The 27,986-nt window shown below is 40.1% G+C and overlaps 1 protein-coding gene across 7 annotated transcripts in view; it reads right to left on the bottom strand.

Annotated features, from left to right (window-relative positions):
• Positions 1–2,054: 2,054 nt before the first annotated feature.
• TTC39B (tetratricopeptide repeat domain 39B) overlaps positions 2,055–27,986 on the bottom strand; it is a 157,316-nt gene continuing 131,384 nt past the window's right edge. For 6 of the 7 annotated variants that reach the window (XM_089913211.1, XM_089913208.1, XM_089913209.1 and 3 more), the window contains 3 exons: positions 23,060–23,177; positions 20,184–20,300; positions 2,055–16,966 (listed from right to left, as the gene is read on the bottom strand). In XM_089913211.1, coding sequence (XP_089769337.1) covers positions 16,876–16,966; positions 20,184–20,300; positions 23,060–23,177 — 326 coding nt within the window. In that variant the 3' untranslated portion in view covers positions 2,055–16,875. The other variant, XM_089913212.1, reaches the window with a different exon arrangement.

The raw sequence follows: 27,986 nt of genomic DNA, 5'->3' as shown, positions 1-27,986 counted from the left end.
CAACAATGAAAAATCAGAAAGAGAAATTAAGGAAACAAGCCCATTTACCATTGCAACAAAAAGAATAAAATATCTAGGAATAAACCTGCCTAAGGAGGCGAAAGACTTGTACTCAGGAAACTATAAAACACTGATGAAAGAAATCAAAGATGACATAAACAGATGGAGAAATATACCATGTTCTTGGATTGGAAGAATCAATATTGTGAAAATGACTATACTACCCAAAGCAATCTACAGATTCAATGCAATCTCTATCAAACTACCAATGGCATTCTTCACAGAACTAGAACAAAAAACTTTACAATTCGTATGGAAACACAAAAGATCCTGAATAGCCAAAGCAATCCTGAAAAGCAAAACGGAGTTGCAGGAATCAGGCTCCCCAACTTCAAACTATACCACAAAGCTACAGTAATCAAGACGGCACAGTACTTGCACAAAAACAGAAATATAGATCAATGGCACAGGATAGAATGCCCAGGGATAAACCCACACATATATGGGCACCTAATTTACAATAAAGGAGGCAAGAATATACAATGGAGAAAAGACAGCCTCTTCAATAAGTGGTGCTGGGAAAACTGGACAGCTACATGTAAAAGAATGTAATTAGAACACTACCCAACACCATACACAAAAATAAACTCCAAATGGATTAAAGACTTAAATGTAAGACCAGACACTATAAAACTCTTAGAGGTAAACATAGGAAAAGCACTCTTTGACATAAACCACAGCAAGATCTTTTTTGACCCATCTCCTAGAGTAACGGACATAAAAATAAACAAATGGGACTTAATTAAACTTAAAAGCTTTTGCACAGCGAAGGAAACTATAAGCAATTCAAAAAGACAGCCCTCAGAATGGGAGAAAATATTTGCAAATGAAGCAACAGACACAGGATTAATCTCCAAAATATACAAATAGCTCATGGAGCTCAATATAAAAACAACAAACAATCCAGTTAAAAAAATGGGTGAAAGACCTAAATAGACATTCCACCAAGGAAGACATCCTGATGGCCAAGAGGCACATGAAAAGATGCTCAACATCACTAATTATTGGAGAAATGCAAATCAAAACTACAATGAGGTATCATTGCATGCTGGTAAGAATGGCCATTATCAAAATGTCTACAAAAAATAAATGCTGGAAAGGGTGTGGTGAAAAGGGAACCCTCCTGCACTGTTGGTGGGAATGTAAATTGATACAACCACTATGGAAAACAGTATGCAGGTTCCTCAAAAAACTAAAAATAGAACTACCATATGACCCAGCAATACCACTACTGGGCATATACCCTGAGAAAACCATAATTGAAAAAGAGACATGCACCACAATGTTCACTGCAGCACTATTTACAATAGCCAGGACATGGAAGCAATCTAAGTGTCCATCGACAGATGAATGAATAAAGAAGATGTGGCACATATATACAATGGAATATTACTCAGCCATAAAAAGAAACGAAATTGAGTTCTTTGTAGTAAGGTGGATGGACTTAGAGTCTGTCATACAGAAAAACAAGTCTGTCAGAAAAACAAATACCATATGCTAACACATATGTATGGAATCTAAAAGAAAAAAAATGGTACTGATGAACCTAGTTGCAGGGCAGGAATAAACAGGTAGACATAGAGAATGAACTTGAGGACTTGGGGTAGCAGGGGGAAGCTGGGGCAAAGTGAGAGTAGCATCGACCTATATACACTACTGAATGTAAAATAGTTGTCTGGTGGGAAGCAGCCGCATAGCACAGGGAGATCAGCTCGGTGCTTTGCAATGACCTAGAGGGGTGGGATAGGGAGGATGGGAGGGAGGCTCACGAGGGAGGGGATATGGGGACATATGTATGCATATGGCTGATTCACTTTGTTGTGCAACAGAAACTAACACGGTATTGTGAAGCAATTACACTCCAACAAAAATCTATTAAAAAATAAAGTCTTACCAAGAAACAAACATTCAAGTGTACATCACATTACAATTAAATATCAGCAAAACAGGAGTTAAGTACATCTTTCATATGTAGAACAACCAGAAGACTGTAATTCCATCAAGTGTGATTTATTTAAATAACAATTCAAATGCACGCTGTAGGTAAACCAGTGCAGCAATATGAAAATATAGAATTCCAAGAATATCCAGCAACCTAAACATGCATCTAATAACACAGAGTATTCTGTAATACTAAGGAATGAAGAAAAAAACATTGACTTTTAAGTTGGGATGATTTATTTGCACTTAAAAATACAATTTTTAAGATGACATCTGTTTTCAAAAATGTCATAATGTTAAAAATAGGCTACAGGAACTGATGTCTTCATGTTGAAAATTTAGATCTCATATCAGCATGAGCTTACACATCATAGATGATAACATTTTAACACAAAATCAGCAAACGAATACTCATTTGGGAACACAGTTTTGATATTAAAAATATCAGAAGTTCACAGTTTTCTTCTTCCTTCTAGACTTATATCGATAAAATGCTTTTATAGCTACAATCTATTTCACTTTCTAGTACCACATCCAATGCCTACTTGATCAGCAGATGGATGCTACTAAACACGTTTATCTTACTTAGAACTCACACATCTTCAATTTCTAAAAACATTTTGCTCTGTAAAACTGTGACCGCTGGGAACAGGGAAGATCAAATGTAATGAGAAGAGAAAAAGTGAGATAAAATGCTGAAAATGTTTACTAATAAAACATTAAATTATAAACTATATACAGGTAGCTTTTATGATTCAACAGGAAACTATACATTGATTTGCCAAACGCTATGGCCTGTAACTAAAATCCCTCTACATGTTAAGGTAACATGAAGGGTTTTTAGGTGACCAGATCACTAGACAGGTTTGTGTGTTTTAAGGCAAAGAAAAATTTACCAAGTGAAGTACCTACAAAATAAATTTGCTTTGGAAATAAATCTCAGTAATAAAATAATACTTCTCACTTATTAAATATATATTTTGCCTTTACATATGATTTAGCAACTTACATCAAAAATTCGAGAGTTCTATGAACATCTGCAAATAAATATTTTAAAACACAAGTATATAAATGAATCAGCTGGTATTCATTCAGGTGTTTGGATGGCAGCCGTTAGCAAAGGAAAAAAATAATAAACTACTTAGTTATAAAATTTTCCCCTAACATAGCATGAGAATGCAACATATTGTTGAGAATTAAGCAATTTTTCTGAACAGCACACATCAGTGAAATACATGTGTTCTCCTTCTGCAAATCTTAGTTACACAGAACCCAATGGTACTGCTTTCTTAAGCCATTAAATTAATAGCCTAAGATTTATAATGCTTGTCATAATCTCTCTTTTCATGTAAATTATTTTCTTAAAGCACTATATAGAAAGCAGTTGTCTACTATGAAGAATAAAATCACTTCCGGAAAAAAATGGAGTAACTAATGAAAAATTTTTAAACTCATTTACTATACCCAAACTTGCCACCTGGACACTTAGCTCCAATAAAGATAAGAATGAATTAAAACATCTGTATGACTCCAAAGCAGGAAGTGTCATCCCTTCAAAATGCGGAAGACCTTCCGGCATTTCAAAATAATAGAATTCCTTTAAAACTGAAATAAGCAATATTCTTTAACACGTTCATTCTATCCAATTTCTCTGGCGTTCAGTTCTGTTACACTGAGACCAACTTTTTTTCCCCTAAATGATACTACACAGACTACCAATAATTAAAACTAATTTACTAAAATATATTAAGTAGCAATAAAACAAAAGCTCCCACTGAGATATACCAGCATCCCTTCTATTAGTCATTTAAATTATGTGTGTCTAAGAACTATTGGATTAACATACAAGGTATATTGTATACTAATATGCAACAAAGTTTTACTTAATGAAGGTATTAAAGTACCTTGAGTTTTCCTATTAAATATCCAATCTGTAGGCACTGGTATGCATTTTTTATTAGCAAATAACAGTGAGGTGGCTGCTTTGATTTTCCCATGCAGAGTCGTGTTATAGTATTACTACACTGTAATTTACACATCTGTAAACTGGACAGAATGAGGGTTGAACTTCCTTTGAAGCTAGATCCACACAGTCGTTCAGAGATGGACCAGGCCAAGAATCCACTCAGCCTTCTCAATCTACTAAATAGTCCCTGCATCACTTCTTTTTGTGGTTATGAAGTTATAAACAGACTGGAATGGACTTTAACATCATCACGGTCAGACAGCAATTGCTCAACATAGAAGATATTTCCCCCATGCTAAATTCTGGTGTGTACTTTTCATTACATTTCAAGTTCTACATTCTGAGGTAACTAAATCTAAGGGATGTAAGGACAAAACTACCGACAACGAGAAGCAGAAACAGGGTTTCACAACAAGCAATCTAATAACATAAAGAAAAAATACATAAATAATTGGTCTGGGGGATGGGAAATGTGAGAAAACCCTGCCCTCCTTCTGAGAGAACAATATAAAGCATTGTCTATTTAATATTTGTAAGCTGTTTTCTATCTACCTACCTATTGACCTATCTATGTGTCAGATCAAGAAATGTCTAGACATTTAAAATATGTCAATTATATGTATGCATATCACTTAGGTATCATATACATTAAAATATCAATAATAGGCAGCAAAAGATAAATATATAACTTCAAATAAACTATCTGCCAAATTATTCTCTAAGTGGGTAACTAGTGCCTAAAAATCTTTAAAGACGAATACTGGCCTAGCTGAGTCAATGGTGAAACATTATAATATACAGGGATTGGAAAGGTCACCCACATTTTCAGAATAATGTTCATCTTAAAAAATATTTTAATCATAAAATCTACTAACATCTCAAAGGTGAGAGTCACTTCCTCTACAACTCTAAGAGTTTGTGCTGTTACATCTCAAAAAGTGAGGAATGTCTGTAAAATCAGATTTAAATAATAATCTTAAAAATAAGATCTCTCAAGTCTAGTATATAAGGAGCTGGAGGGGGGGAGAAAAATAATGTTCAAACATGCCAATGATCAATGATATCTGCAGAATAAACATGATCGAACAAAAGTTTATGGGAACTTAAACAGAAAAAGCAAACCTCAGAGATATATATTTGAACCATGATTGACAATGCAACTATGGTGATTAGGTGATCACAGTAGGCAGCAAGTAAAAGCCAGAACTCCAGGAAGCATGACATTGGGAGGCATATAGAAATGAATGTTCCCTGACTCTCAGCATCATTCCAACATGTGCCACTAGCCATGTTTCAAGTTCTCTATAGCCACATGTGGCCAGTGGCTACCATACTGGACAGAGCAAGACTGAAGGAGAAATACTGTTTAGCAGTTGGGGAGGATGAGATAATTTTCCAAGGACTTACCCGGCTGTCCAGTGGTTAAGACTCCACCTTCCAATGCAGGGGCGTGGGTTCAATCCCTGGTCCGGGAACTTAGATCCCACAGGCCATGTGGTACAGCCAAAAAAAAAAAAAAGATTTCCAAGATCCATTCCATGCCCTATGAATCACAAAATCTTAGGGCATCAGAACAACCACTGGAGTCTTCATTGACTCATTTTAATTAAAGGCATTAGAACTTATGACTTATAAATGTGGATTAAATAACTAGGGAAAAAAGAGTAATATGAAAACAATAATGAAGAATTAATCAGAATAATGCCAGAAATTTTTCCCGTTGATCACAAAGACCTTTTCAAAATAATTAGTTTTAACGTCCAAAGGAAGAAAAATCTCTATTCGAAAACATCGATAGATTCACTTTAAAGGAATGGATGAGAAGTGAAATCATAATGAGTATTAATAAAAGGGGCTATTAGTGGCTAACACAATGTAACTACCTCTAAAAGCAGTTTCAAAAGAAGAAAAAGCTGATTTTTCTTTGAAAGGTGGTAACTTTCTTCTTTACACACACCCCACTGATTTGGAAACCTGATCAAAGACTCACAGTGACCTCAAATTTCAACTATAAGGTTTCCAGGCCAGGTAAGAATGATAGTCACATAGCTCTGCTAAACTTACTCCTTTGCAAAAGAAATGGTTATACTCTTATATTGTTTCAATGATTAAAAATCTTTGATGCTGATTAATCTGCAATTTACCTCCCTATAGCTTCTACTCACTTGTAGTAAAGACATAGCATCAATGAACTTCCTTTTCCTATATAACGTGGGATGTTCTTATATCCAGGAGAAGCACAGAAATATTAAGATATACGTTCATATAAGAGCTGATATAGCTAATCTTCCATTAACTGTCAAGTGGAAATCATGCCTTCTTTGTCACCAATACCACAAAGCTTAACCTCTACTTGAGTCTTAAGTTTACACAGAACCAATCAGAACTCTGGCTCTTCATTTTAAAAAAAGGTAATTAGGGCTTCCCTGGTGGCGCAGTGGTTTAGAGTCCGCCTCCCGATGCAGGGGACACGGGCTCGTACCCCGGTCCGGGAGGATCCCACATGCCGCGGAGCGGCTGGGCCCGTGAGCCATGGCCGCTGAGCCTGCGCGTCCGGAGCCTGTGCTCCGCAACGGGAGAGGCCACAACAGTGAGAGGCCCGCGTACCGCAAAAAAAGAAAGGTAATTATACCAAGAACTACACAAATTGCACAAACTGTCAGATATATTGGCAGACCAAGCCCTTTACATATGCCCCTCAAAACAGCAGATAAAACATTGTCACTTCAGTACTCATTCTTCACAGAACACCCTGAATCACAAAATAAGTCTAAAAATGCAATAGTAGCTGATGTCACAACAAACTAGTGCTGCCATGATATCTTGAACATGGCAGGAAACAGATGAATATTTGTAGCATTAATAATATTACAACATTTAGGAGGAGACCTTCAAGATGGCGGAGGAAGGAGACGTGGAGATCACCTTCCTCTCCACAAATACATCAGAAATACAACTACATGGGGAACAACGCCTACAGAACACCTACTGAACACTGGCAGAAGACCTCAGACCTCCCAAAAGGCAAGAAACTCCCCACGTACCTGGGTAGGGCAAAAGGAAAAACAGAGACAAAAGGATAGGGACGGGACCTGCACTAGTGGGAGGGAGCTGTGAAGGAGGAAAGGTTTCTACACACCAGGAAGCCCCTTCACGGGCGGAGACTGCGGGTGGCGTGGCGGAAGCTTCGGAGCCGCTGAGGAGAGCGCAGCAACAGGGGTGCGGAGGGCAAAGCGGAGAGATTCCCGCACAGAGGCTCGGTGCCGACCAGCACTCACCAGCCCGAGAGGCTTGTCTGCTCACCTGCCGGGGCGGGCGGGGCTGGGAGCTGAGGCTTGGGCTTCGGTCGGAGCGCAGGGAGAGGACTGGGGTTGGCGGCGTGAACACAGCCTGAAGGGGTTAGTGCGCCACAGCTAGCCGGGAGGGAGTCCGGGAAAAAGTCTGGACCTGCCGAAGAGGCAAGAGACTTTTTCTTGCCTCTTTGTTTCCTGGTGCCTGAGGAGAGGGGATTAAGAGCGCCGCCTAAACGAGCTCAAGAGACGGGCGCGAGCCGCGGCTATCAGCGTGGACCCCAGAGACAGGCAGGAGACGCTAAGGTTTCTTTGCAGCCACCAAGAAGCCTATGTGCGAGCACAGGTCACTATCCACACCTCCCTCCCAGGAGCCTGTGCAGCCCGCCACTGCCAGGGTCCTGGGATCCAGGGACAACTTGCCCGGGAGAACTCAAGGCGCGCCTCAGGCTGTTGCAACATCATGGTGGCCTCTGCTGCCGCAGGCCCGCCCCGCACTCCGTACCCCTCCCACCCCTGGCCTGAGTGAGCCAGAGCCCCCGAATCAGCTGCTCCTTGAACCCTGTCCTGTCTGAGCGGGTACAGATGTCCTCAGGCGACCTACATGCAGAGGCGGGGCCAAATCCACAGCTGAACCCCAGAAGCTGTGCGAACAAAGAAGAGAAAGGGAAATCTCTCCCAGCAGCCTCAGGAGCAGCAGATTAAATCTCCACAATCAACTTGATGAACACTGCACCTGTGGAATACCTGAATAGACAATGAATCATCCCAAATTGAGGCGGTGGGCTTTCAGAGCAACAATATATTTTATTCCTTTTTCTCTTTTTGTGAGTGTGTATGTGTATGCTTCTTTGTGTGATTTTCTCTGTATACCTTTACTTTTACCATTTGTCCAAGGGTTCTGCCTATCCGTGTTTTATTTATTTATTTTTTTTGGTTCCCCTCTTCATTCTTTCTTTGTTATTACTTTTTAATTTTTTAATAATTATTTTTTATTTTAATAACCTTACTTGACTTTATTTTTTCCTTTCTTTCTTTCTTTTTTTCTGCCTTTCCTTCTAAGCCATGTGGCTGACAGGGTCTTGGTGCTCCGGCCGGGAGTCAGGCCTCTGCCTCTGAGGTAGGAGAGCAGAATTCTGGACATTGGTTCACCAGAGACATACCGGCTCCACGTAATATTAAAGGCGAAAGCCCTCCCAGAGATCTCCATCTCAACGCTAAGACCCAGCTCCACTCAACGACCAGCAAGCTACAGTGCTGGACACCCTATGCGAAAACAACTAGCAAGACAGGAACACAACCCCACCCATTGGCAGAGAGGCTGCCTAAAATCATAATAAGGTCACAGACACCCCAAAACACACCACCAGACGCGGTCCTGCCCACAAGAAAGACAAGATCCAGACTCATCCTCCAGAACACAGGCACCAGTCCCCTCCACCAGGAAGCATACACAACCCACTGAACCAAACATAGCCACTGGGGGCAGACACCAAACACAACGGGAAGTACAAACATGCAGGCTGTGAAAAGAAGACCCCAAACACAGTAAGTGAAGCAAAATGAGAAGACAGAGAAACACACAGCAGATGAAGGAACAAGGGAAAAACCCACCAGACCTAACAAATGAAGAGGAAATAGGCTGTCTACCTGAAAAAGAATTCAGCATAATGATAGTAAAGATGATCCAAAGTCTTGGAAATAGATTGGAGAAAATACAAGAAACGTTTAACAAGGACCTAGAAGAACTAAAGAGCAAACAAACAATGATGAACAACACAATAAATGAAATTAAAAATTCTCTAGAAGGAAACAATAGCAGAATAACTGAGGCAGAAGAATGGATAAGTGAACTGGAAGATAAAATAGTAGAAATAACTACCGCAGAGCAGAATAAAGAAAAAAGAATGAAAAGAATTGAGGACAGTTTCAGAGACTGCTGGGACAACATTAAATGCACCAACATTTGAATTATAGGAGTCCCAGAAGAAGAAGAGAAAAAGAAAGGGACTGAGAAAATATATGAAGAGATTATACTTGAAAACTTCCCTAATATGGGAAGGGAAATAGTTAATCAAGTCCAGGAAGCACAGAGAGTCCCATTCAGGATAAATCCAAGGAGAAACACGCCAAGACACATATTAATCAAACTATCAAAAATCAAATACAAAAAAAAAATATGAAAAGCAGCAAGGGAAAAACAACAAATAACATACAAGGGAATCCCCATAAGGTCAACAGCTGATCTTTCAGCAGAAACTCTGCAAGCCAGAAGGGAGTGGCAGGACATATTTAAAGTGATGAAAGGCGAAAACCTACAACCAAGATTACTCTACCCAGCAAGGATCTCATTCAGATTCGACAGAGAAATTAAAACCTTTACAGACAAGCAAAAGCTACGAGAAATCAGCACGACCAAGCCAGCTTTACAACAAATGTTAAAGGAACTTCTCTAGGCAGGAAACACAAGAGAAGGAAAAGACCAACAATAACAAACCCAAAACAATTGAGAAAATGGTAATAGGAACATACATATCGATAATTACCTTAAATGGATTAAATGCTGCAACCAAAAGATATAGCCTGGCTGAATGGATACAAAAACAAGACCCGTATATATGTGGTCTACGTAAGACCCATTTCAGACCTAGGGATGGAAAAAGATATTCCATGCAAATGGAAATCAAAAGAAAGCTGGAGTAGCAATTCTCATACCAGACAAAATAGACTTTAAAATAAAGACTACTACAAGAGACAAAGAAGGACAATACATAATGATCAAGGGATCAATCCAAGAAGAAGATATAACAATTGTAAATATTTATGCACCCAACGTAGGAGCATCTCAATACATAAGGCAAATGCTAACAGCCATAAAAGGGGAAATTAACAGTAACACAATCATAGTAGGGGATTTTAACACCCCATTTTCACCACTGGACAGATCAACCAAAATGAAAATAAATAAGGAAACACAAGCTTTAAATGATACATTACACAAGATGGACTTAACTGATATTTATAGGACATTCCATCCAAAAACAACAGAATACACTTTCTTCTCAAGTGCTCATGGAACATTCTCCAGCATAGATCATATCTTGGGTACACATCAAGCCTTGGTACATTTAAGAAAACTGAAATCGTATCAAGTATCTTTTCCGACCACAACAATATGAGACTAGATATCAACAACAAGAAAAAATCTGTAAAAACTACAAACACATGGAGGCTAAACAATACACTAGTAAATAACCAAGAGATCACTGAAGAAACCAAAGAGGAAATCAAAAAATACCTAGAAACAAATGACAATGAAAACACAACCCAAAACCTATGGGATGCAGTAAAAGCAGTTCTTAGAGGGAAGTCTATAGCAATACAGTCCTACCTCAAGAAACAAGAAACATCTCAAATAAACAACCTAACCTTACACCTAAAGCAATTAGAGAAATAAGAACAAAAAACCCCCAAAGTTAGCCAAAGGAAAGAACTCATAAAGATCAGATCAGAAATAAATGAAAAAGAAATGAAGGAAACAATATCAAAGATCAATAAAACTAAAACCTGATTCCTTGAGGAAATAAACAAAATTGATAAACCATTAGCTAGACTCATCAAGAAAAAAACGGAGAAGACTCAAATCAATAGAATTAGAAATGAAAAAGGAGAAGTAACAACTGACACTGCAGAAATACAAAGGATCATGAGAGATTACTACTACAAGCAACTATATGCCAATAAAATGGACAACCATGAAGAAATGGACAAATTCTTGGAAAGGTACAATTTTCCAAGAGTGAACCAGGAAGAATTAGAAAATATAAACAGACCTATCACAAGTAATGAAATTGAAACTGTAATTAAAAATCTTCCAACAAACAAAAGTCCAGGACCAGGTGGCTTCACAGGCAAATTCTATCAAACATTTAGAGAAAAGCTAACACCAGTCCTTCTCAAACTCATCCAAAAAACTGCAAAGGGAGAAACACTCCCAAATTCATTCTATGAAGCCACCATCACCCTGATACCAACACAAGACAAAGATGTCACAAAGGAAGAAAACTACAGGCCAATATCACTGATGAAAATAGATGCAAAAATCCTCAACAAAATACTAGCAAACAGAATCCAACAGCACATTAAAAGGATCATACACCATGATCAAGTGGGGTTTATCCCAGGAATGCAAGGATTCTTCAATATATGTGAATCAATCAATGTGATACACCATATTAACAAACTGAAGGATAAAAACCATATGATCAACTCAATAGATACAGAAAAAGCTTTTGACAAAATTCAACACCCATTTGTGATAAAAAACCCTCCAGAAAGTAGGCATAGAGGGAACTTACCTCAACATAATAAAGGCCATATATGACAAACCCACAGCCAACATTGTTCTCAATGGTGAAAAACTGAAACCATTTCCACTAAGATCAGGAACAAGACAAGGTTGCCCACTCTCACCACTATTATTCAACATAGTATGGAAGTTTTAGCCACAGCAATCAGAGAAGAAAAGGAAATAAAAGGAATCCAAATCGGAAAGGAAGAAGTAAAGCTGTCACTGTTTGCAGATGACATGACACTGTACATAGAGAATCCTAAAGATGCTACCAGAAAACTACATGAACTAATCAATGAATTTGGTAAAGTAGCAGGTTACAAAATTAATGCTCAGAAATCTCTTTCATTCCTACACGCTAATGATGAAAAATCTGAAAGTGAAATTAAGAAAACACTCCCATTTACCACTGCAACAAAAAGAATAAAATACCTAGGAATAAACCTACTTAAGGAGACAAAAGACCTGCATGCAGAAAACTATAAGATACTGATGAAAGAAATTAAAGATGATACAAACAGATGGAGAGGTATACCATGTTCTTGGATTGGAAGAATCAACATTGTGAAAATGACTAAACGACTCAAAGCAATCTACAGATTCAATGCAATCCCTATCAAATTACCAATGGCATTTTTCACAGAACTAGAACAAAATATTTCACAATATGTATGGAAACACAAAAGACCCTGAATAGCCAAAGCAATCTTGAGAAAGAAAACCGAGCTGGAGGAATCAGGCTCCCTGACTTCAGACTGTACTACAAAGCTACAGTAATCAAGATAGTATGGTACCGGTGCAAAAACAGAAATATAAATCAATGGAACAGGATAGAAAGCCCAGAGATAAACCCACGCACATATGGTCACCTTGTTTTTGATAAAGGAGGCAAGAATATACAATGGAGAAAAGACAGCCTCTTCAATAAGTGGTGCTGGGAAAACTAGACAGCTACATGTAAAAGAATGAAATTAGAACACTCCCTAAGACCATACACAAAAATAAACTCAAAATGGATTAAAGACCTAAATGTAAGGCCAGACAGTATCAAACTCGTAGAGGAAAACATAGGCAGAACACTCTATGACACAAATCACAGCAAGACCCACCTCCTAGAGAAATGGAAAAATGGAAAACCAAAAATCAACAAATGGGACATAATGAAACTTTAAAGGTTTTGCACAGCAAAGGAAACCATAAACAAGATGAAAAGACAACCCTCAGAATGGGAGAAAATATTTGCAAATGAAGCAACTGACAAAGGATTAATCTCCAAAATTTACAAGCAGCTCATGCAGCTCAATATCAAAAAAACAAACAACCCAATCCAAAAATGGGCAGAAGACCTAAATAGACATTTCTCCAAAGAAGATATACAGATTGCCAACAGACACATGAAAGAATGCTCAGCATCACTAATCATTAGAGAAATGCAAATCAAAACTACAACGAGGGGGGGCTTCCCTGGTGGCGCAGTGGTTGAGAGTCCACCTGCTGATGCAGGGGACACGGGTTCGTCCCAGTCCGGGAAGATCCCACATGCCGCAGAGCGGCTGGGCCCGTAAACCTGCACCTCCGAAGCCTGTGCTCCGCAACGGAAGAGGTCACAACAGTGAGAGGCTCGCGTACCGCAAAAAGAACAAAAAAAACTACAATGAGGTATCACCTCACACCAGTCAGAATGGCTATCATGAAAAAAACTACTAACGGGCTTCCCTGGTGGCGCAGTGGTTGGGAGTCCGCCTGCCGATGCAGGGGACACGGGTTCGTGCCCCGTTCCGGGGGGATCCCACGTGCCGCGCAGCGGCTGGTCCCCCGGAGCCTGTGCTCCACAGTGGGAGAGGCCACAGTAGTGAGAGGCCCGCGTACAAAAAAAAAAAAAAAAAAAACTACTAACAATAAATGTTGAAGAGGGTGTGGAGAAAAGCGAACCCTCTTGCACTCTTGGTGGGAATGTAAATTGATATAGCCACTATGGAGAACTGTATGGAGGTTCCTTTAAAAAACTAAAATTAGAACTAGCATACGACCTAGCAATCCCACTACTGGGCATATACCCTGAGAAAACCATAACTCAATAAGAGACATGTACCACAGTGTTCATGGCAGCTCTATTTACAATAGCCAGGACATGGATGCAACCTAAGTGTCCATCAACAGATGAATGGATAAAGAAGATGTGACACATATATACGATGGAATATTACTCAGCCATAAAAAGAAATGAAATTGAGTTATTTGTAGTGAGTTAGATGGACCTAGAGTCTGTCATATAGGGTAAAGTAAGTCAGAAACAGAAAAACAAATACCGTATGCTAACACATATATATGGAATCTAAAAATATGGTTCTGAAGAACCTAGGGGTAGGACAGGAATAAAGACGCAGACATAGAGAATGGACTTGAGGACACGGGGAGGGGGAAGGGTTAGCTGGGACAAAGTGAGAGAGTGGCATGGACATATATATATTACCAAATGTAAAATAGATAGCTAGTCGGAAGCAGCCGCGTAGCACAGGGAGATGCTTTGTGACCACCTAGAGGGGTAAGATAGGGAGGGTGGGAAGGAGACGCAAGCGGGAGGAGATATGGGGTATATGTATATGTAGAGCTGATTCACTTTCTTATAAGGCAGAAACTAACATACCATTGTAAAGCAATTATACTCCAATAAAGATGTTTAAAAATAAACAAATGATATTACAACATTTAAAAATCCATTGGATAGATTATCAGGTAACTATAAAAGAAAAGGAAATGAAAATACAAACGAAATAAGAACAAATAAAGGAAAAATCTTAATGGGAGATATGAATTTTTATATTTGTTTTGGTAATGCAGAGTTAAAATAACTACCATTACCTTAAATCGTTTCCATTTCATACCAGAAAGTGCATTTTTTACTCACTTTTGCTCTGACTTGTAGCTTCTCACAAAAGCAATATGACCGTTTTTTTTAATTATTAAAAAATAATAATAATAATGCTACCAAAACTCTTCTAAGAACTTTGGAGACTTTTTTTTCCAAGTAATATTCAAAGAAATTTTTGAACAGATTTTCCCTTACTAATTGTAATGACAGTTATTTTCTCTTTTATTTGGTCCTAATGTAAAGTTATATAATTCCTATTAATAGCACACGATGAATCTACCACCAATATTATCTGAAGGGGTGGAACTCCGAGTTGAGTTCTATTCATCATTTTCCACTGGAAAAACATCCTCAGTATTGGCCAAGAATTAGTACCTTAAAGAAAACAAGACCAAATACCTGCTGGATACAGGCTCATATAGCAGGGAATAAACAGCAAGGAGCAAATTCACAATGTGAGCTCATGTCAGTGCCAAACACTTCAAATAAATTTAAACTTGTTTGAATCTCCACACTTTCATTTTATATCAGAGACCACAGACTCAAGCCAATACTTTTGTTTTGATACTGTAATACATACATAAAAACCGTAACTATTACAACAACTCATATTCATGCAGCCTTTCAGTTTATAAAAAGCTATCATATGCATTGTCTAATACAGCCCTCACAAACACCAAGCTCTGTGTTGCCATCCCCACCAGGGAAACTGAGTGCCAGAAAGGGTCAATGACTTGCTCCACGTAGAGGAAATATTATTAACTAATAGAACTCGGCTCCTGACTGCCAATCTGGGCTGTTTTTGTTAAACTGCAGAGGCTTCCAAGACAAGTTATTCTTCAAAATAGAAATAAGACAAAACCCTGATTCATCGATTCATGAACTGTTTTTTGTCGCTCTGGATGCAGTCTTGTCCTCAGCCACTGCACATACATATTGGAGAGCTGAGGGGCTGGGGAGGGCAGTGATGATTGTAAAATAAAACACACACTAAGTGGGAATGATCTGGATTAAACATTTTAACATTGTTTGCTGAAAATAAATATCTCAGCCTCAGACCCACAGTTATAAAACGAAAAGAGACCTTGAAATTCATCTGTTCTTTTTCCATTTCACAGATGAAGAAAATATGGCGATGGAGAGAGCACAGAACTCCCTAAAGGTCACCCCGGTAACTGCCGACAGCAGAGCCAGGACCACAGAGCTGGCTCTCTTCCACTCCATGCCCTGATTGTGTTTGCAAATTAAAGGACTAAGCACAGTCCAGATATTTACAAGGAACCATCACAGTGCTAGAGAAATGAGCAGATTAGACCTTACACACCAACATTACAAGTGTAAAAATTATTATTTTACATATCATTGAAAGCAGCAGGAACTTTATAAGAAAAATAGTCAACGTATATATTTTAGGCGCTCATTGTTAAGGTTAAGGAAATTTTCTAAAATATAACTTTTTTTCCCTTTAGATACATGGAATTTTTTTGAATTTTGTTATAATAATAACAGACTTAAGTACATTCAAAAACAGGATAGGGCTTCCCTGGTGGCGCAGTGGTTCAGAGTCCGCCTGCCGATGCAGGGGATGTGGGTTCGTGCCCCGGTCTGGGAAGATCCCACATGCCGCGGAGCGGCTGGGCCCGTGAGCCATGGCCACTGAGCCTGCACATCCGGAGCCTGTGCTCCGCAACGGGAGAGGCCACAACAGTGAGAGGCCCGCGTATCGCAAAAAAACAACAACAACAACAACAAAAACACAGGATAGTCTCTCAGAACTGTCACCACCTGCAACTTACATGAAGAATAAAAAACAATAACATTTCATCACCTTTTCTAGATACAGGTCTTTCAACCTATTACCTACATCACCTGTCCTGTTCACACCCATTGCCTGTCTTTTTCAGGAGTTTTCAGAAAGTTATTGAGCTATTTTGAATGTAGGTGATTCTTATTTCCCCTCTGAAACTTAAATGCTAGGCAACAAAATATCTCTGAAGTTTAACTGACCAACATGCTAAAAATGCTTAGGTTGTAAGCCATTTGCTACTTACACAATATTCATTTCCACATTAAAAAAATAAATAATCTAATTATACTTTACTGTACCTGCGAGTCCTTTAAAAGACTTTTCACTCTCCAATTCAAATCGGATATGAAATTCTTTTTGGAGATGCAGAATATAAGAGTTTTCTAGGTATTATTGAACATCATTCCATAGGAAAAAAAACCCATTTATGTAGACCAATAGTAAACCATACAGGTGATAGAAAATATTGACAGTAAAATTAGTTTTTTGTCTCACATTCACAAGATCATTTTTCCACTTTAATACAAGGTCTAATCTATAGCAGATGCCGGTACTAATTGAGAGAAAATTCCATCCTTCATGTTCTGATCAATCTGAGGAAGGTTTTTTCCAGAGGTGAAGAGCTGCCTGAATTCTGAAGTGTAGTCTGGACTCCAGTGAGTAATCTTTGTAGTTATTTCTAAAGATAAATAACAATAATATTGTAATGTCAAAATTCATTTATACACCAGGGCACCACCACCCTCCTCCCCCTCCTCTCATCTTCATTCCTTATTTGCTTTCAAACGTAAATATGCATAACAGTGGATTTCGTTAAAATGCAGATTCTGGTCCTGGGAGGAGATGAGGACTGCAATATTCTGTATTTCTAGAAGCTTCCTGGTGGTGGTCTAAAAAGCATGCTTTGACTAGCAAGGTTTATATGTAATTACCAAACCATTCACAAACAAGCAAGAAGGTTACATGGAGGGCTTAACAAATTTTGTGAACTATATTTAAAGAGTTGACCTCCTTTTCTAAACTGGAAATTTCTGGCAGCCTGTAAAAACAAGGTGAACATAATCATTCACCGCCACCACACACACACACACAAATTTATATATATATAGATAGATTTAGATATAGATATAGAAACTCGCACAAAACGACAATTACAACAAAGATAGCAGGATTACTTGGTGACACCAAAATTACTGCAATTCTGATGGGCAAATATCAATGGTTTGATCAATAATTATTATGTGACAATGTCAGGAGGGGCATTAGAAATCCACAGATTATTTAAAAACTTCACTTAGATCATCCATGTTGACTTCTCTTTGCTAGAATTGTTCAGAATCAGCAAAATGGAATGCTTTGGACCTTGGGCTCTGCTTTCACACACCACCGTGGCCCATGGGAGAGCTGTACTTTCTTTGCAGTGGCATTCATTTCTTTCTACAGCCCTTTACTTTATACAGGTCTAAGGGTTACTTACTGGTAACCTTGGTAAGGGTTATTATTCATAATGAGGGTTATTATTCATAAGCTAAGCCAACATCTTACTAGAGTTTACCAAAGGACGTAATTGAGTATTTCCCTAATTAACTTCGGAAGTTTTGCAAAGCTCCTACTGCACAAAGAAAACTACAGATAATCAACAGTCTTGAAATTATGGAACGTCTGTTTATGTTGACATCACTGGGACTGTCTTGAGTTAGTGGTGACTTTTGATCACTGCTGGTCTTGCTTTTTCATAGTGAATTACTAGTCTTTTATTTTCATTGTTATAAAGTTGCCTTATTGTGCATTGCTTAGATAACACCAAATATGTCCAAATGATATGAATACTTAGAAACCGTATTTTTAGTCCCAAATTTTCAATAGATTTGAAGATACATGAATGTCAGTTGACATAGGAGTCATACTCACTCTCAACAAATTAACTTTAAAAGTGACTTTCTCTCATATCCTCGGCTTAAAAAAAAAAGATAATGAAACCTCTCTTGGCTCCACTGTGCCTCCAAAGCTTCTGCCCCATTACTATGCTTTATTCACAGCCAAATATCCTGAAAGAGTTGCCTGGAGTAGCAAACTCCACTTTCTCACCTTGCTTGTCAAAGTCACCAACGATCATGCTGCCAAGTTCAGCAGCCACTTCTCTGGTCTCACCTTGATTGACCTCTTGGCAGCACTCTTCACAACTGACCACTCTCTTCTTTTGAAACATTTTGTTCACTTGGCTTTCCCGGATGTCCTCCTAACTCACTGGCCACTTCTTAATCTTCTTGTTTAATCTCTAAAATGATGGCATATCCCAAGGCTCTATGCTGGATCTCCTTCTCTAGCTGTATAACTTTCCCCAAATGACCTCATCAAGCACCACAGCTTTAAATATCACTGTCTCTGTTCTGGTGACTTTGAAATATCTACATTTGGCCTTGACCTTTACACTGGACTCCATGCTGGTATATATGACTGCCAACTCACCATCTCCACATGAATACCTATAGGCACCTCAAAATATCACAGTCCAAACAGGAGTAAGTTTTTTTTTTTCTCTCTCTCTCTCCTCAATCCTTATCCTCTAAGTATTCCCCATTTCATTCAAGAAGCATTATCAACCTCGTGGCTCAACACCCTCCCCACTCCACCCCCCAGCCAAGAATGCTCCTCATGCAGTCCTCTGGTGACTGGTCTTCTCAGGACTGGCTTTAATTATGCTAATCTCAACTACATACCACCTCAAGGAAACCTTCCAGAATCAACTCAATCTAAAGTAGCACTCGAGTACCCTGTATCATATCGTAAATCTCAGCAAAGCACATACCATTGCTACTCTTCTTATTTGTTTATTTACCAATAGCCCTCAACTTAGAAGGTAGAAACATTGCCTGTTTATGCACAGTTGTCTATCTAGAACCTTTTCTAGTGTCTAGCACATAATAGGTACTCAGTGAATGCTCTCCTGAATTTGAGTAAATGAACAAACTAGTGAATCAGCAAGCTATTTATGGCCTACAGCTATCATGGCATTCTTTCTCCATGGCAAGTAGTGTTCAAAGCAAGCAGACCACAGGGTTTGTGCCTCCAGTAAGTGAGCCATGATCACAGGAGGTCTGAGAGCCACTGGACAGCAGAATTGATAAAATGCTTTGAAACTGCCACAGTAGTCAGAAAGAAGAAAGAGGAGAAGATTCAAAGGGCTTCTTCAAATCAATGGCTCTTTAAGGAAATAAGAGAGATGGTGGAACACACCAAGGATCGGCAAACTATGACAAAAATTATGGCCAAATCTGGGCACACCCATTTATTTACATATTGTCTTCTATGGCTGCTTTTAATACAATTGAGTAGTTGCAATGGAGACCTTATACTGTAAAGCCAAAAATACTTACTAATTGGCCCTTTACAGAAAAAGTTTGCTGACCCCTGATATAGAAGAGGATAGGCCAGAAATCTGTCATGTAGGTCCCCAAAATCACAACATGTGTAAACAGCCACAGGGTCAGGCATTAAGAGGGTTGGAGGGCTTCCCTGGTGGTGCAGTGGTTGAGAGTCTGCCTGCCAATGCAGGGGATATGGGTTCGTGCTCCAGTCCGGGAAGATCCCACACGCCACGGAGCAGCTGGGCCCGTGAGCCATGGCCGCTGAGCCTGTGCTCCGCAACGGGAGAGGCCGCAACAGTGAGAGGCACGTGTACCGCAAAAAAAAAAAAAAAAAAAAAAGGGTTGGAAACAGCACAATTCCAGCAAAAGCCACAGGCAGAAACTAAGCATAAATTAGCAAGTGTAAAATTGTGACTAATTTTTCATTAATGTGTTCATTTTAAGTGTATCAAGTTACTGCTGTTGTTAAAATTGTATTGACATTCCTGACTCCATAGCAATCAAAGAGAAGCTGCCGTTATCACTTACCTTGCAGTTTCTAGGACCTTTATGGCCTTGTCAATTTCCCCTTGGTTTTTATACAAAAATGCCAACTCAAACAGAGTAAATGGCACTAGGTAGTGGTCATACTTCAGTAGCTTTTCACTAAAAGAGCAAATGAAAAGCAATTAAGTCTTAAAAGAACAAGGAACATATCATTCTTTTCCAACATATATGTATTTTTCCCCATTCTTAAGAAAACAGCTACAGCACTAAGACTATTATCAGAGAAAAGCTGTCATTATATAGTTAAAGAACCTAATAAACCATGGCAATAAATAGTATGCTTTTAATATATTACTCTTTTTTTTCTTTTTTACTTTTTTTTTTTTTTTTTTGGCCAAGCTCTGACATGCAGGATCTTAGTTCCCCGACCAGGGATTGAACCCATGCCCCCTGCAGTGGAAGCACGGAGTCCTAACCACTGGACCGCCAGGGAATTCCTTATATTACTCTTTTATTTTATTCCTTAATATAAATCCAGCACTGATGATTGGTTACTGACCTTCAGGTATACAAACGCATGCAGATCTTCAAAGATTAACCCTAGAAAGGATAAGATCATCCCTCCTGAACATGAATGTGTTCAGGAAATGACTCCACTCAGAAAACGATGCCACTTATTTCTCACTGAGGTTGAACTCTCTTTGCACTGCTGTCTTATAATGCTTCAAAATGTCAAGAAAGAAGTGGTCAACACTTTGGTTTTCAGCAGTATTATGAAAATTCTCTGACTACAAAACATCTAGAAGCACTCAAAAAAATAAGAGCAACACCCTTTAAAATGCAGAGCTCAGCTCACAAGGACATAAGGAAAACTCTCAAACTGAAAGCAAAACAAAACCAGAACTCTAAGTGTGTGCATGATGCCAAAGCACCCCTAGGTCTGTTTCAGTCTGAATCAGCCAGGGCTTTGTGTCTCAATGTCCACACAGGAGGTGAGGCCTTGGGTCCACATAGTATGTAGAGCCTGGGCTGAGACTCTACATAAAGCTGGGGCTCTGCTCCACCAGAGAAAGGGCAGATGAGAAAAACCCACTTGCAGCATAGGAGGAAGACAGGGGCAGTTGGCTCCTTGGCCTGAGGTCTAGGTGAGGGGGGGTGGGAAAAAACACATCCCTTAGGAAATTAATAACCAATAGGCCTGCCCTCACATGAATCTGCAATTCAAATTTATGTGGCCCAAATGATCCAAGAACTTCTAAGCAATGAAATTAACATGAAGGTGGCCCTGGCCTGGAAAAGCCTTTTGGGCATCTGGCAGAAATAAAAGCAAAATCACTTTAGAGAGAGACTATTCCTCAATCCTAGCCTCATAGGAGCCTCAAGATAAAACCCCACTGAAGGTGAACTGACAATCCAAAACTATAAAATACATCGGCAAGCAATTCACTATGAGATTCAAAAAATACAACAAATAGCCCAAATGGGTCATCCTTTTGATCCTAATAAAAACACCAATAAAAGAGAACTCAACGGATACTTCTTTAACATGTTTACTAAAGCCTGTATATTACTTATTTGGGAAATAGATATTGTCTCTTTCAGCTTCTTAGAAGGACACCGGTCCTCCTACATTCTCATAATATATAGTCAGAAAGAGGCAGATCAGTAGCTATGGATGGAAAGGTATATGATATGGAACAAAAAACGTCAACCGGCAGTCTATGGCTGTGATCTATTTGGCTTACACAATGGTTTCCAAAAACTTGAGCCAAGATTTAAAAATCTGGAGATGTTATACAAAATTCAGATTCCAGGCTTTCCATGAAAAATTGTAGGGACTTCCCTGGTGGCACAGTCATTAAGAATCTGCCTGCCAATGCAGGGGACACAGGTTCGATCCCTGGTCCGGGAAGATCCCACATGCCGCGGAGCAACTAAGCCCGTGTGTCACAACTACTGAGCCCACACGCTACAACTACTGAAGCCCTCACACCTAGAGCCTGTGCTCCGCAACAAGAGAAGCCACCACAGTGAGAAGCTCGTGGACTGCCACGAAGAGTAGCCCCCACTCGCTGCAACTAGAGAAAGCCTGCGAAGACCCAACACAGCCAAAAAAAAAAAAAAAAAAAAAAAATTGTAGGGATTATTGCTACTGGGCCCACACTGTCCAGAGCAATAATCAATTAGAGCTCAGGAGTGGCTGCATTCTTTAGAGAGAACACACAATCTCCCTAATCTGCAGTGCCCACTAATCCCTATTCCTGCCATTGTTCAGTAAGGTTACTTGTCTGGCCCCTGTAATTGCATTTGTGACTCCAGATGTAGAGAAGAGGGTCAGGCATCAGAACCTTGACTCAACTCTCTAATTAGCGAAAGAGCAGGACATCATGATCAATGCTCTTGGGGGGTTAAAACTCATTCATCTACAGAAAAATACCCCTTGCCAAAAGAGAAGCAGTTTTAGTATTCATCACAGTCGTTCTTTCCTGTCACATTATCATTACAATGATGGCGAGTCTTTCTACTCAACTTTGAATCCCTAGGATTCAGGATCACAGTCTCTGGCACATAATAGGTACTCAAATATCTGTGGAATAAATGAATGACAGACAAATGTATGAATCAAAAAAGTATCAGATGTTCTGTACATTGCTGCCAGAATTTAGACAGACACATGTCAGCCTGGCTGTAAATTTAGCTTTTGTAAGTCACCTCTGAACACCAGGTAGAAAGGCATAACACCACGTTCCACTTAGGTTATAATTTTTTTCTCAAAGAATAAAGAAAACATTACTGGATTCTCTTTCTGGTAACACCAAGTAAAAGGTTAGCAACGGGAGATAAAAGCATCACTTTCTCACGGCGATTCCCCAGAAACCACAATTTGCACTTAAGTTGGTTTCATTGTCCGCTTTTACCTTTGGACAACGTGATTGAAACACAATTCCGCTTGCAAAGGCCGCTGTAAGTTCTTCAGGCAGCATCCTTTCAGCAACTTCACTAAGCATTCATCATCTACAGAGTAGTCGCTGGAGTCTTAAAGCAAAACAAACATACAATTCACACACAGAAAGAAAAATACTTGTAAAAATCCTATTTAAGAGGTAGCACTAACAGCTCTTAGGTTTCAGAGGGACCATTTAAAAATAAGGAGAGGGGGGACCTTGAAGATGGCGGAAGAGTAAGACGCGGAGATCGCCTTCCTCCCCACGGATACACCAGAAATACATCTACACGTGGAACAACTCTTACAGAACACCTACTGAAGGCTGGCAGAAGACCTCAGACCTCCCAAAAGGCAAGAAACTCCCCACGTACCTGGGTAGGGCAAAAGAAAAAAAGAAAAAACAGAGACAAAAGAATAAGGACGGAACCTGCACCAGTGGGAGGGAGCTGTGAAGGAGGAAAAGTTTCCGCACACTAGGAAGCCCCTCCGCGGGCGGGGACGGCGGGAGGCGGAGGGGGGAGCTTCAGGACCGCGGAGGAGTGCACAGCGACTGGTGCGGAGGGCAAAGCGGAGAGATTCCCACACAGAGGATCGGTGCCGACCGGCACTCACTAGCCCGAGAGGCTTGTCTGCTCACCCGCCGGGGCGGGCGGGGCTGCGAGCTGAGGCTCGGGTTTCGGTTTTGGACTGACCGCAGGGAGAGGACTGGGGTTGGCGGCTTGAACATAGCCTGAAGGGGTTAGTGCACCACGGCTAGCCGGAGGGAGTTCGGGGAAAAGCCTTCACCTGCCGAAGAGGCAAGAGACTTTTTCTTCCCTCTTTGTTTCCTGGTGCGCGAGGAGAGGGGTTTAAGAGCGCTGCTTAAAGGAACTCCAGAGACGGGCGCGAGCCGCGGCTAAAAGCGCGAACCCCAGAGACGGGCGCGAGCCGCGGCTAAAAGCGCGAACCCCAGAGACGGGCGCGAGCCGCGGCTAAAAGCGCGAACCCCAGAGACGGGCGCGAGCCGCGGCTAAAAGCGCGGACCCCAGAGACGGGCGGGAGACGCTAAGGCTGCTGCTGCTGCCACCAAGGGGCCTGTGTGCGAGCACAGGTCACTCTCCACACCCCTCTTCCGCGGAGCCTGTGCAGCCCGCCACTGCCAGGTTCCCGGGAACCAGGAACAACTTCCCCGGGAGAACGCACGGCGGGCCTCAGGCTGGAGCAACGTCACGCCGGCCTCTGCCGCAACGTCACGCCGCCTCTGACGCCGCAGGCCCGCCCCGCACACAGTGCCCCTCCTTCCCCCCCCCAACCCCCGGCCTGAGTGAGCCAGAGCCCCCGAATCAGCGGCCCCTTTAACCCTGTCCTGTCTGAGCAAAAAACAGACGCCCTCCAGCGACCTACACGCAGAGGCAGGGCCAAATCCAAAGCTGAGCTCCTGTGAGCTGTGAGAACAAAGAAGAGAAAGGGAAATCTCTCCCAGCAGCCTCAGAAGCAGCGGATTAAAGCTCCACAATCAACTTGATATACCCTGCATCTGTGGAATACCTGAATAGACAAGGAATGATCCCAAATTGAAGAGGTGGAATTTAGGAGCGAGATCTATGATTTTTTTTCCCTTTTCCTCTTTTTCTGAATGTGTACGTGTATGCTTATGTGTGAGATCTTGTCTGTATAGTCTTGCTTCCACCATTTGTCCTAGGGCTCTATCCGTCCACGGTTTTTTAAAAAAATTTTTTTCTCAATAATTAATTTTAATTGTAATAACTTTATTATACTTTACCTTCGTTCTTTCTTTCTTTCTTTCCTTCCGTCCTTCCCTCCTTTAGACAACGAATCACCCCAAATTGAGGAGGTGGTCTCTGAGAGCAAGATTTGTGATTTTTCCCCCTTTACCTCTTTTTGTGAAGGTGTATGTGTATGCTTCTGTGTAAGATTTTCTCTGTATAGCTTTGCTTCCAACATTTGTCCTAAGGTTCTATCCGTCCCTTTTTTTTTTTTCCTAAATATTTTTTAATTCAATAACTATATTATACTTTATTTTATTTTTACTGTATCTTCTTTCTTTCTTTTTCCCTTCTTTCCCTCCTTCCTTCCTTCCTTCCTCCCTCCCTCCCTCCTTTCTTTCCTTCTTTGCTTCTTTCTTCCTTCCTTCCTTTCCTCCTTTCCTTCTTTCTTTCCTCATACTTCTACTAATTCTCTCTACTTTTTCTCCCTTTTATTCTGAGCCGTGTGGATGAAAGGCTCTTGGTGCTCCAGCCAGGAGTCAGGGCTCTGCCTCTGAGGTAGGAGAGCCAACTTCAGGACACTGGTCAACAAGAGACCTTCCAGCTCCACATAATATTAAATGGTGGAAATCTCCCAGTGACCTCCATCTTAACACCAGCACCCAGCTTCACTCAACGACCAGCAAGCCACAGTGCTAGACAACCTATGCCAAACAACTAGCAAAACAGGAACACAACCCCACCCATTAGCAGAGAGGCTGCCTAAAATCATAATAAGGCCACAGACACCCCAAAACACACCACCAGACGTGAACCTGCCCACTAGAGAGACAAGATCCAGCCTCATCCACCACAACACAGGCACTAGTCCCCTCCACCAGGAAGCCTACACAACGCACTCAACCAACCTCAGCCACTGGGGACAGACATCAAAAACAACGGGAACTACGAACGTGCAGCCTGCAAAAAGGAGACCCCAAACACAGTAAGATAAGCAAAAAGAGAAGACAGAAAAACACACAGCAGATGAAGGAGCAAGATAAAAATGCACCAGACCTAACAAATGAAGAGGAAATAGGCAGTCTACCTGAAAAAGAATTCAGAATAATGATAGTAAGGATGATCCGAAATCTTGGAAGTAGAATGGACAAAATGCAAGAAACAGTTAACAAGGACCTAGAAGAAATAAAGATGAAACAAGCAATGATGAACAACGCAATAAATGAAATTAAAAGTACTCTAGATGGGATCAATAACAGAATAACTGAGGCAGAAGAACGGATAAGTGACCTGGAAGATAAAATAGTGGAAATAACTACTGCAGAGCAGAATAAAGAAAAAAGAATGAAAAGAACTGAGGACAGTCTCAGAGACCTCTGGGACAACATTAAACGCACCAACATTCGAATTATAGGGGTTCCAGAAGAAGAAGAGAAAAAGAAAGGGACTGAGAAAATATTTGAAGAGATTATAGTTGAAAACTTCCCTAATATGGGAAAGGAAATAGTTAATCAAGTCCAGGAAGCACAGAGAGTCCCATACAGGATAAATACAAGGAGAAATACGCCAAGACACATATTAATCAAACTGTCAGAAATTAAATACAAAGAAAGCATATTAAAAGCAGCAAGGGAAAAACAACAAATAACACACAAGGGAATCCCCATAAGGTTAACAGCTGATCTCTCAGCAGAAACCCTACAAGCCAGAAGGGAGTGGCAGGACATACTGAAAGTGATGAAGGAGAAAAACCTGCAACCAAGACTACTCAGCAAGGATCTCATTCAGATTTGATGGAGAAATTAAAACCTTTACAGACAAGCAAAAGCTGAGAGAGTTTAGCACCACCAAACCAGCTTTACAACAAATGCTAAAGGAACTTCTCTAGACAAGGAACACAAGAGAAGGAAAAGACCTATAATAACGAACCCAAAACAATATAGAAAATGGGAATAGGAACATACATATCGATAATTACCTTAAATGTAAATGGACTAAATGCTCCCACCAAAAGACACAGATTGGCTGAATGGATACAAAAACAAGACCCTTATATATGCTGTCTATAAGAGACCCACTTCAGACCTAGAGACACATACAGACTGAAAGTAAGGGGATGGAAAAAGATATTCCATGCAAATGGAAACCAAAAGAAAGCTGGAGTAGCAATTCTCATATCAGACAAAATAGACTTTAAAATAAGGACTATTACAAGAGACAAAGAAGGACACTACATAATGATCAAGGGATCGATCCAAGAAGAAGATATAACAATTGTAAATATTTATGCACCCAACATAGGAGCAACTCAATACATAAGGCAAATACTAACAGCCATAAAAGGGGAGATCGACAGTAACACATTCATAGTAGGGGACTTTAACACCCCACTTTCACCCATGGACAGATCATCCAAAATGAAAATAAATAAGGAAACACAAGCTTTAAATGATACATTAAACAAGATGGACTTAATTGATATTTATAGGACACTCCATCCAAAAACAACAGAATACACATTTTTCTCAAGTGCTCATGGAACATTCTCCAGGATAGATCATATCTTGGGTCACAAATCAAGCCTTGGTAAATTTAAGAAAATTGAAATTGTATCAAGTATCTTTTCTGACCACAACGCCATGAGACTAGATATCAATTACAGGAAAAGATCTGTAAAAAATACAAACACGTGGAGGCTAAACAATACACTACTTAATAATGAAGTGATCACTGAAGAAATCAAAGAGGAAATAAAAAAATACCTAGAAACAAATGACAATGGAGACACAACGACCCAAAACCTATGGGATGCAGCAAAAGCAGTTCTAAGGGGGAAGTTTATAGCAATACAAACCCACGTTAAGAAGCAGGAAACATCTCGAATAAACAACCTAACCTTGCACCTCAAGCAATTAGAGAAAGAAGAACAAAAAAAACCCAAAGCTAGCAGAAGGAAAGAAATCATAAAAATCAGATCAGAAATAAATGAAAAAGAAATGAAGGAAACGATAGCAAAGATCAATAAAACTAAAAGCTGGTTCTTTGAGAAGATAAACAAAATAGATAAACCACTAGCCAGACTCATCAAGAAAAAAAGGGAGAAGACTCAAATCAATAGAATTAGAAATGAAAAAGGAGAAGTAACAACTGACACTGCAGAAATAAAAAAAATCATGAGAGATTACTACAAGC

The sequence above is a fragment of the Delphinapterus leucas genome, chromosome 6 (genome assembly GCF_059928025.1).
Source record: "Delphinapterus leucas isolate spDelLeu-1000000601 "Yukka" chromosome 6, BTC_Dleu_Yukka2, whole genome shotgun sequence".
NCBI lineage: Eukaryota > Metazoa > Chordata > Mammalia > Artiodactyla > Monodontidae > Delphinapterus > Delphinapterus leucas.
This window is presented reverse-complemented; position numbering and strand designations above follow the sequence as displayed.